General features: G+C 62.2%; 2 protein-coding genes across 3 annotated transcripts in view; one reads left to right on the forward strand and one right to left on the reverse strand.

Moving 5' to 3' along the window:
• PPP1R13B (protein phosphatase 1 regulatory subunit 13B) overlaps nt 1-7,557 on the forward strand; it is a 49,861-nt gene extending 42,304 nt beyond the window's left edge. The window contains exons 9-16 of the mRNA XM_023522354.1: nt 123-292; nt 683-1,184; nt 2,179-2,948; nt 3,534-3,671; nt 3,743-3,876; nt 4,474-4,640; nt 5,555-5,754; nt 6,454-7,557. Of these exons, the coding sequence (XP_023378122.1) occupies nt 123-292; nt 683-1,184; nt 2,179-2,948; nt 3,534-3,671; nt 3,743-3,876; nt 4,474-4,640; nt 5,555-5,754; nt 6,454-6,495 (2,123 nt within the window). The 3' untranslated portion in view covers nt 6,496-7,557. The remainder of the gene's footprint in view (nt 1-122; nt 293-682; nt 1,185-2,178; nt 2,949-3,533; nt 3,672-3,742; nt 3,877-4,473; nt 4,641-5,554; nt 5,755-6,453) is intronic.
• An 89-nt stretch (nt 7,558-7,646) lies between these two features.
• The window catches only part of ZFYVE21 (zinc finger FYVE-type containing 21), a 12,864-nt gene continuing 9,658 nt past the window's right edge, over nt 7,647-10,852 (reverse strand). Inside the window, exons 5-8 of one of the 2 annotated variants that reach the window (XM_023522357.1) lie at nt 10,749-10,849; nt 10,160-10,207; nt 8,294-8,436; nt 7,647-8,207 (exon numbers count right to left, since the gene is read on the reverse strand). In XM_023522357.1, coding sequence (XP_023378125.1) covers nt 8,172-8,207; nt 8,294-8,436; nt 10,160-10,207; nt 10,749-10,849 — 328 coding nt within the window. In that variant the 3' untranslated portion in view covers nt 7,647-8,171. The remainder of the gene's footprint in view (nt 8,208-8,293; nt 8,437-10,159; nt 10,208-10,748; nt 10,850-10,852) is intronic. The other variant, XM_011378486.2, reaches the window with a different exon arrangement.

The following is a 10,852-nucleotide window of genomic DNA, read 5'->3' on the forward strand; positions in this document are numbered from 1 at the left end:
TGTGGCTCCAGTGTGACCTGGAAAGTGATTTTCACCTCTGGCTGGGGCCGGGGTCGGGGATACTCTTATGTTGGTTCAACTAATTTCAAGAAAATTTTGACAAATTTTATGTTCTTTTCAAGCCAATGATGGAAACTGGCCAACATTAAAACAAAATTCTAGCTCTTCCGTGAAACCAGTGCAACTTGCCAGTGTGGACTGGAAGGACTCGAGCATGGAGGGGCCTCTCAAGCAGGGGACCGTCTCCAGCCAGCCCGTGCCCCCATCAGCTCTGGGAACCACGGAGAAGCTGGTAGGCGTCTGTCATGATCCCTGTGACACACAAACAAGTCCCAGCCAAAGTCAGGATCTGGCCTATCTGGCCTTCATCTTCGACTGAGGCGTAGGAGGTGTCATGAGGCAAATGAATCTCATTACTGTTCACATTATCCCCAGTCTGAAAGCGTCGTGGACCCCGGGCGCCCGAGCAGTGTGGGAGCATAAAGGCCTTTTGGTCAGGGTGGTTCTGTTGCAGGCAGGTGACGAGCCCCTCTCTGTTTGATCCCCAGTGTGCCCTATGCCCGGTCACAAGCCGATTTTAAGGATTTTAAATCCTACTTTGGATTCTCTTGTGACTGTGGATGGAAATATGCTTAACTTCTCAAAGGGTAACTTTGTTTTCTTTCTTGACGACTAAATTTAGGGCATCGAGATGGGTAAAGTGCCACCCTCTATGCCTGGTGTCGGCAAGCCGCTGCCTCCGAGCTATGGGACGTACCCAAGTCCTGCGCCCATGGGTCCAGGGTCGACAAACTCCCTGGAGAGGAGGAACGAGGGCAGCTCGCCCAGGCCTGGCGCAGGCCTTCCCAGTCGGCAGAAACCCAGCCCGCTGCCCCCCACAGGCGGCACCCACCAGCCGGGTTCTTCGCAGCAGATTCAGCAGAGGATTTCTGTGCCGCCAAGTCCCACGTACCCGCCAGCGGGGCCGCCTGCATTTCCAGCGGGGGATGGCAAACCGGAACTCCCACTGACTGTGGCCATTAGGCCTTTTTTAGCTGATAAAGGGTCCAGGCCCCAGTCCCCTAGGAAGGGACCCCAGACAGTAAATTCAAGTTCCATCTACTCCATGTACCTGCAGCAAGCCACGCCGCCTAAGAATTACCAGCCAGCGGCCCACAGCGCCTTAAATAAGTCGGTTAAAGCAGGTACAGTGGGTGCGTGGCCACCTCCTCTGGGACCGGGAAGTTGTCCTTTACTTAGGAGGATGCCAGCCCACTCCCTTCCGTTTGGGCCACGTGCTCTGTGCGATTAAGCTGGATTCTTACCTAAAGGGTGGCTTTAGAGATGACAGGACATGACATGGACAGACCAGTTTGGCAGGCAGCTCCCAGCTCCCCGATTCCTGTCTGAGCACCCACCTCCCCGCATTCCTCAGGAAATCCGGCCCCAGAATAGGGGGCTGTCAGAGTGTCCTCTCTCCCTTGCTTTCTGGTAGCTTGTGAGGAGCTATGCAGGGAGCTGGCATCGGGGTTCTGCCTGGACCTGACCTCCCAGCTCCCGGCGATAGGGGGCTCCGCTCGGACCTGGCCCCCGCCTTCTGGCAGTAGCTGAGCTGGTCCCCTGGGGTGGCGGTGTGAGCAGGGTGTCTGTTGCTTTGGGAGCCTCTACCAGAAAAGCCCTGATCTGGGAGAGGGGAGGTCCGTCCAGACCCATAGTTCAGGGGTTCCTGGGGGTGCCGGCCACTGCATGCCCAGGGCCCTCCCGTGCTGGGAGGGGCTGGCACCCTCCTCCAGAGCTCCTAGGCCCCCGGGCAAACCTCCCTGCCTGGGGCGCCCTGTGCTTTACACTCTTCAGCTTAGCCCGAGGGTCAGATGTACGTTCAGAGATGACACCTTTCTCCTCAGCCAGAACCAGGACGGGGAAGAGAAGTTAGGTCCACAGCCTCTGCCCTCCCCACGCTCTTAAAAGCCCCAGTTCTGTAAATTCCGAATGTAATTTTCCAAATCCGAAATGTAAAAACTGGTACATCAGGCGCTCTATCCTCCAAAAGGAGTTGGTGGGTTCTGTGAACAGAGGGCTTATTGGGGTTTAAATTAAGGCTCAGCCGCCTGGGACCCCGTCCTGTCACCAGAGGTGCACAGTGCGGAGATCCCGGGTCCCGGAGGATGCTGAAGGCCCCCTGTCCTCTGTCTCCTCCAGTGTACGGGAAACCCGTCCTACCTTCCGGTTCAACGTCCCCATCACCGTTGCCGTTTCTTCATGGGTCCCTGGCCACAAGCGCATCGCAGCCCCCGCCGCCTCCAGAGGGCACGGAGAAGGAGCCAGAGCCGGACAGCGCAGCCCCGCCCGGGGATGGCGGCTCGGGCACCGTGGAGAGCCTGCCGCGGCCGCTCAGCCCCACCAAGCTCACGCCCATCGTGCACTCGCCGCTGCGCTACCAGAGCGATGCTGACCTGGAGGCGCTGCGCAGGAAGCTGGCCCACGCGCCCCGGCCGCTGAAGAAGCGCGGCTCCATCACGGAGGCCGAGGGCCCCGGCGGGCCCAACATCCAGAAGCTGCTGTACCAGCGTTTCAACACCCTGGCCGGCGGCATGGAGGGCACCGCATTCTGCCAGCCCAGCCCCTCGCAGGGCTTCACCGGCACGCTGGCCGACGTGGACAATGGGAACGCCAACGCCAATGGGAACCTGGGGGAGGCCGGCCCCGCCCAGCCCACAACTCCGCTCGGGGAGCCTGCCCCGGCCTCAGACGCCAATGACAACGAGCTCCCTCCGCCCGAGGCAGAGGGGCTCGGCTGTCTCCAGACTGCCCGCCCAGCAGTCGAGCCCGCCGAGGACGACAACAACAACGTGGCCACGGCGCCTGCCACACAGCATGTCCCCAGCCCGGGGGCCGAGGCCCCCTCCCCAGGAGGGGAGCGAGTCCCATCATCGCTGCCCCCTGTCGCGCCCCCGCCAGCCTCCTTGACGGTGGGTGTCCTGGATCGGGGCCATGGGTTCCTCGTCGTCCAGCCAGTGCTCGCGGAGGACCCGCCCGGGTCAGCTGTGTGCGCTGGGAGCGGTGGGCTTGGCAGAGCCATCCCTGCCCTCCCCGAGCCCGTCGCTCAGCACAGACAGGCGCCGAAGCAGGGGGCGTGGCCACACAGGTCTCACTAGAGGACAAAGGCAGGGGCTCTGAGGTTTCCCTCGTAGGGGAAGCTGCCATTGGAACCGGAAGGGCAGGCAGCTAGGGGGAGAAGAGCCTTCTAGACAAAGCTCTCTGGTGGGAGGTCGGGGTTGGCAGCAGAGACGCGTTGGGAGTCCTTTGCAGTGGGTAGGAACGGGCTGCCAGCTCTGGGGATGACAGCAGTTAAGCACCTTACCCGTCATCCGCGCTGCTCCCTCTGTGGGTGCCTGGCGGGCCGCGGCCAGCCCGTGGCTGTGCTGTGTGTGCCACAAGCTCGCATGTGAGCTGCAGCACGGAGGTGCTACCGGGGGTGAGCACTGCCCAAGACTCCCAGCCCGGCCCCTCCCCGCCCGGGCCGCCTCTAAGTCCAGCCTGCTTCCCCTCGACAGAGCAAACGGACCAACCTGAAGAAGCCGGACTCGGAGCGCACGGGCCGCGGGCTGCGGGTGCGCTTCAACCCCCTGGCGCTGCTCCTGGACGCGTCCCTGGAAGGCGAGTTCGACCTGGTGCAGAGGGTCATCTACGAGGTGAGCCGAGCACAGCTGCAGCCCCACACCGCCGTGCCGCGGGCGGCGCTCACCCGTGCCCTGTGTCCCAGGTGGAGGACCCCAGCAAGCCCAATGACGAGGGCATCACCCCGCTGCACAACGCCGTCTGCGCCGGCCACCACCACATCGTCAAGTTCCTGCTGGACTTCGGGGTCAACGTGAATGCCGCAGACAGCGACGGCTGGTGAGGGCCCCTCCTGCGGAGCCACAGGGAGACGTGCAGGCCAGACACGGGGCGTGTGGGGGGGAGGGCGTCCTGGCACCCACCCCTACCCACAGCGATGGTCAGAGGCGCCGTGGACACGTTCTCTGACCTGCTAGTCAGTGGCGCGGGCCAAGCATCTGGCTCGCTGCGACTCGTTTCCCAGCGGCCGGATCGGCTGCAGGCTTGGCCGTTAGGGCGTTGGTGTGGTCCACTTCGGGGCCCTGCTGCTGCCGTGTCCGCTGGCCTGTCACACGCGTGGTCAGCTTCGGATGGGCAGTCTGCTCTGCTGTGTTTGAACGTCCGTCTTTCCGTGACTGTGGTAAACAACGTTCACCACTGAGGCCGCATTGAGGTGCGAGTCAGCAGCGGGAGCGCGGTGCCCTTGCCGGGGGCATCTGTTTTCCAGGCCATTTCTCAGTCCACTCCCGGTCCCCCTTTCAGAGCTGTGGGTGCAGCCCACACAGTGTAGGAATCAGGTCCCTAGAAAGACGGCACAGGAGCATGCGGGGCCCCGAGGCACAGGGCCCGGGCCCGGTGGCCTCGGCGCACACACAGCCCGGTCTCCCAACCCTCCAGGACGCCGCTGCACTGCGCCGCCTCCTGCAACAGCGTCCACCTCTGCAAGCAGCTGGTCGAGAGCGGCGCTGCCATTTTCGCCTCCACCATCAGCGACATCGAAACCGCCGCGGACAAGTGCGAGGAGATGGAGGAGGGTTACATCCAGTGCTCCCAGTTCCTATACGGTACGGGGCCTCGGGGCCGCCCCCGGGCCGCAGGGCTCGCGCGCTGTGCAGGCCCCGTCCGCGGGGTCTCACGAGCTGGAGGTCGCACTGTCCCTTAGGCTCGTTCCTGAAACGTGGCTGAAAATCCGTGTCGTCGGGAGGGTTCTGTTCCAGGTTGCTGAAAGACAAGTCCGGTCTCCGTCTCTGTGCCGACCCCGCCCCTTGGGGCAGGCGGGGGGTGGGGGGTGCCGGGCAGCACCCATCTCTATACTTCTGCTGGGGTGCACCCAGGACACTTGAGGCATGGCCAGAAAGAGGCCTGTGAGGGCTGGGGCCAGGCCAGGCTGGATGCCCTGTGCCCACCCTGTGGCGTCTGCGGATGATGGAAGCTCGGGAGTCTTCTGTGAGCCGCTCCAGGCAGGGTCGTGCTTCCCAAGAGCCGGAATGTCTTTTCTGCCTCGGGGATAGGCGATCGCAGGTCACCCGTTCCACACCTAACTTGAGAACCTGTGGGCCCAGCTCTTCATCCGACCCCTGGGACAAAGCCACCAACGGGAATAGCCACCGCCCTCCAGGCCCCATCAGAGAGGCTGGTGTGGGGGAGGGTGGTGCCCGGGCCACAGCATGGCCGGCCTTTCTTAGGATGCCCACAGGTGACACCTGGGCATGAACTTCCCGTCACTGCCGCTGGGTCTCACGCGGGTGCAGGCAGGCCACCTCTTCAGTCACGGGCTTCAGGAAGCTTGTTCTAGATGAGAGCCATGAGTTCCACCCGAAGAAATGCTCTCGGCACCCACTCTGGCCTCGGGACCCCCGAGCTCAGTAGCAGGCCTCTCGCTGAGGGCAGCGTGTGGCCCGGGGAGGAGGCGCTGGGCACAGCCCGACCTCCACTCCCCGCCGCCGCGGGGACCTGACCGTCTGCGCTCTCGTCCCAGGGGTGCAGGAGAAGTTGGGCGTGATGAACAAGGGCGTGGTGTATGCTCTGTGGGGCTACGAGGCCCAGAATAGCGACGAGCTGACCTTCCACGAAGGAGACGCCATCACCATCCTGAGGCGCAAGGACGAGAGCGAGACCGAGTGGTGGTGGGCTCGCCTCGGGGACCGGGAGGGCTACGTGCCCAAGAACCTGCTAGGGGTAAGTCCTCTGAGCGCGCCCCAAGACCCACTCAGCCGCGCCAGCTTGGCTCCTGAGGCCCAGTACCAACCCGCTGTCAGGGAACACTGGGCCCAGTGTGAGGACAGACCCTGCTGAGGACCCTGGGCAGGAGCCTGCCTTTGTCCACGCCCCAGCGTCCCCCGTGCATGGGCACCTGTGCAGGGCACAGGCCTGGCCTCACACGGGAACAGCAGGGCGTCCGCTCAGCGTTTCCTCATGGGGAACTTCAGCGAGCACTCAGTCTCACCCTGAGCAGACCACTGCGGCCTAGAAATTTCTCTGATGGGGGGAGGTTCTCAGCCTGTAGGTTGCTACGCGTTGTATTTGTAACTGCATCAGTCCCGGGGCAGAGCAGCGGCCTCCGCCCTCCTCCGCGTGCCTCACTGGGGCTGGCAGGTGTGCTACTGTCGCTCCCAAGCATGCAGGGAACAGAGGGGCCTGCCCTGCGGGCTTTCAGACAGGGACAAGTACCCTAGGTGGTCCCAGGAGCTGGGGAGGGGTCGGGGACCTGGAGTAGGGGTGCAGGTGATAGGGAGCACGGGGGAGGGTCTCAGGCTGACCGCCGAGCTGGCCATGGGGCTGTCTGGGGTGGGCAGGGCAGGGGAGCCTGGCACCTGGCACCCGGCCCCCATTCTCGTTCAGAGTGTCATGCCCTAACTCGCATCTGTTGCACCCCAGCTGTACCCTCGGATCAAACCCCGGCAGCGGACGCTCGCCTGAGTCCCCCCTCGGAGCGCTGCGCGGGCTGGGCCAGGGAGCCGCCGAGCTAACCCTGCGTCCGCCTGGAGCGACTGCCGCTGTCGAGGCGCTCCTGTCGCAGACAGCGTCCACCGTGACACCTGCGGCTCCTAGGCGAGGCCCTCTCTCGACTTTCGCCTCCAAGGAGACTGAATTTTGCCAGTTACTGTAAATCCAAATAAACACCCAGCTTTCTAAGTGACCACCTGTGCTGCCAGTGGAGACGGACACTTTCCGACTTGGTCCCAAGGCCGCCCTCATTCCCAGTGTCGCCCTCCCCCTGACACAGCAGTGGAAACTGGCAGCTGCTGTGGTGTGCTCCCCCATAGAGCCCTGCCCCTTACTGGGCGTCAGGGACCCGCCGCCCTTTGCCCTTCGGCACACGTGTATTTCCCTTTTGTTACCAAAGGAACCTGTAGGGACACGCCTGTCCACTGGCAGTCCTGAGGCGGGGGCCCCACTTCCTGGTCTGGGTGTTGGTCTGGGTGCTGGGCTGGGCTTCCTCGCCCCAGGCACAGGGTCCTTGAGACCGGGTGGCTCCCAGGCGGGAGCCTCTGCTCACAGCTGCTGCCTTCTCTGCAGCCTCCCGCTGCCCAGGTGTGGTTCTTGTCCGCTCACAGCACGGACACTCTGCTGAGTGCGGGGACTGGGGGGGCCGCTGTGGGCCGGCAGGGCGGGGCCAGCCACCACTTGCTAATCCTTGCCCCCAGCTTCCAGCAAGTGAGGCCCTTCGCTGACGTTCACTTGTATGGACAGGCTTTTCTATACCAAAAGTATTTTTTGACGAGACCATTCGAAACTCCCAGAATGATGTTGGAAATGTTTTTTCTCTCATTAAAATCCAGGCCCTTCGGCTTTATTTTCCATGTACGAGTCTGGTGTACAGTTTGTGTACAAATGTGTAAAGACCCTTGCTGTGGCTGGTCACCTTTGGGCGCAATGTACACAGCGGTGACGAAAACGAACGCTGGTGCAGCCGCCAGACGTGACCGCTGTGTCCCCACTGCTGCCGTGTGAACGTGCACAATAAACCGCTGTCTGTCACTGCGGCTGCGTGTGGTGTGTTCCGGGGGCAGCACGGCGCTGCGGCGGGAGCGCGCACGGGTAGGGACACAGCGAGGCGAGCCCCGATCCGTATTTCCAAAATAGGTTTTAATCAAGCTTTATATACAAACTGTTGTACCATTATTTTAGTAAAGTGAAAAGTACAAAACGAAGCTGGCTCCTCCCCATGAAGTATCAAAGGTTTGTTCGCAGACCCTGACCAGTGCCATGGCACACGACAGCCTATGGCCAGGGCCACGCGGCTCCGGCCCGAGCGCCCGCGGCCCAGGCCATCCCCGTGGAAGGACCAAGGAAACCAGCATCGAGGGGCAGAACCTTCCGGTAAACCTGGCACTCATAAAAATATAAGGTAACACCAAAAATAGATCAGCAGTAGTGTAGCTCAGTCTTTCCCACCCCAGTTAAGTGTCAAAAGAAAATACAGATTCCAAAGCAGGAAGCTATTTAGAGAGTTAATAAACGTGTGAATATTGCACTAGGGTAAGCGACACGTCTGTTTCTCCCAGTACTTGCACTTCCCGGCACACGGCCTGGTCGCCTGGGGGTGCAGAGCAGGCTCCGCTGTTCAAGCTGACGGGCCAGCCCGCGTGCACTCACTGGTCCCGAGACTCATAGAGGAGCTTGGCAGCCTGCAAGGTGACCAGAAATACAGAGAAACGCGATTGGTCCTGTCCTGGCAGGAGCTGGTATGGGCGGGCCCAGCTTCCTGCTGTACCTTGTGCATGGCTGCCAGCCATGCTGTCGACTGCCTCTTGCTGGCATTTGCATCCTCCCAGGCTGTCAGCTTCAGCTGGGTCATGCCCTCTGCCCCTGGTGTTGTGTACTGCAGGGACATGCCTGTGGCCCGTGCGTTGCTTCCTGGAGTGAGACCAGGTAAGAAGGCTCAGAGGGGACCCCAAGCACCCAAAAGCCCATCAGCCCTGATGTAGTGGTGGCCAGGGTGCCTCCCAAACCCTGTGCTGGTCTAGGAGGCAGCTCGGGCAGGGGCCTGTGCTCAGGAGGCACCCAATGACACGGGCCCCTCAGGCCTTCTATTGGACGAGCCCAAGTTCGCAGCACAGGAAAGGGACTGTGCCACTGGGACGAACATCACACTGTGCCACTGAGAGCCAAGGGAAGTGCGGCTGCACCTGCTGGTCCCGTGGGAGTGCCAGCGGTCAGGAAGCCAGACAAGGCCGCTCCGTCTGAGCCCATCGCACCTGTCTGCACCAGGGCGGGGGCCGGGCGGTCACAGCCACCCCACCAAGAACCAGGGTCAAAGCTGAGGGGGCTGAGCATGCAAGCAAGGCCTAACACCAGAGAAGTGCCACCACCCTGGTCACCAATTCGGGGGGCTGGCCTGACTGACGCCACCTACTTTAGGGCAGGACCAGCTCCATGGATGATTTGGTTCCAACGCCTACTCTGAGAACCAGCCACTCGTGGACAGTGGCTCTTCGCAGTCACGCTGCAGTCAGGGAAGTGACATGGAGACCAAGCCCCACACAGTGAACTTCACCTGTAACTTCTTCCTTTGTGACTGACGGCCCGACTCCCACAGGCCAGCAGGGCGAGGACACAAAGGACAGCAGGCAGGGAACGTGCTCTGGCTGGGAGAGGCCTGCCGACCTCGAAGGCAATCGCAACTGTAAAGAGCTGTCCTCCAGGGCCCAGAGGCCTCCTAAACTGTCGCAAGCCACACTCCGGCCCTGCCTGTCACCTGGCTTGTCCTACCGGGCTCCACCCACCACCTGCTCCTAGAAGCAGAGGTTCACTGGCACACAGCCATGGGCATGCGTCCCTGTCCACTCCAGCTGCTTCGTCCTTTGCAAGTCTGTCTGGCCCGCAGAGCCGAACACAGTGACTGTCTGGCGGGCAGGCCCCTCGGGACTGACTGTTCCCATGCCCCGACCCCCAGGACAGCGCTGCTGGGGAGCTGAAGGTTCTAGAAAACCTGGCAGAGCAGGGCTCACTGGACTCCCAAAACTGCCACAAGGGGGCAGCGGCGCCAGAAGCCGCAGGGGCCTGCCCAGGAGAAAAACCAGAGGATTCTTTAGGCCAACTGGGGTGGCGACCCCTGCCCTGGCTTCGGGCCACCGAGGGTGACCACTAGCTTCTCCAGATCCTGCCCTTTGCACCAGGGCACCTTTACTAGCCTGCCACAGGCAACCAGCTTGGTGCCACCAAGGGGGACAGAGGTGGTGAAACACCGCTTGGCCCTCGCCTCATCATGCAGAGGATCAGACAGACGCGGGGTGTCGGAGAGGCCCAGGGTGCCGCACAGGCTCCCGGACGAGTGCAGTGAGCCCACTGAGAAGGGCTGCTGCCCCTAGCTCGGCCTGCTCAGAGCCAGCGGGCAGCCGCGAGAAGTTGAGATGTGGGGGAACGCTCCCCCATGGGGTGCAGAAACTGAACAAATTAAATGTTTCTCCTGCTGGGGAGTTTTCATTTACGCTTTCGATGCCCACGTCACGGACCCAACCCCCTCTTTCAAGTCGACCAAAATAAGCGAGTGTGCGTCTCACAGAGGCCCCTGGCACAGGTCCCCCCGACACAAGCAGGGTCGGCACGGCATGCGGAGAGAGCCGGGGGCACGGCTGACCTTCGGAGGCGGGCTGGCTCCCCAGGAGGCTGGCGTAAGTGTGAATGTCTTTGTCCAGACAGGAAGGCAGGCAGGAGAGAAGAACAGTCAAGAGCGAGCAGAGGACAGCAGGACGGTTCAGTCCCACGGGTTCCTGGTACCCCGCACGGCACGGGCCATGCACCCCTTTCTGCAGAGGGGTGGCCACCGCGGGGGTTTAGAGGACAGATCCGGGCCGCGTAAAGGAGCTGCATTTCCGGAGGCCTGATGAGCAGGGAGGGCCCAACGAGCCACACTCTGGCCTCTTTCGGGACACCAGGCAGAGCCAGCTGCACTCGGAGCTTTTCCCTGGGGGCGGCCAACAGTGACTGGACCCTACGTGGGAGCGTGTGTGGGACACGTTCCTTCATCACTGTACATACTAAGCCCCCACAAACCCGGTGGGTTCCTGGAGCCACTTAGTAAACGCCAGCCCACAGCATAGGACACGCAGACATCTTGGAGACCCTGCCAACAAGTCACATCCCCATCCTCAATGCCACTGTGTCACCCCAGATTTCACTGAGGCTGGCGCCAGGCCACCTGGTGGTGGCAGGCAGGCAGCGTTTACCTCCAGGAGGGAAGCCTTCCGTGAGAATCTGCACGGTCGCAATGTGCGAGATTTCGATCTCGTGGCGGCTGTCCCCATCCAGGAGCAAGTACCTGTCAGACAGA

The sequence above is a fragment of the Pteropus vampyrus genome, unplaced genomic scaffold (assembly GCF_000151845.1).
Source record: "Pteropus vampyrus isolate Shadow unplaced genomic scaffold, Pvam_2.0 Scaffold341, whole genome shotgun sequence".
NCBI lineage: Eukaryota > Metazoa > Chordata > Mammalia > Chiroptera > Pteropodidae > Pteropus > Pteropus vampyrus.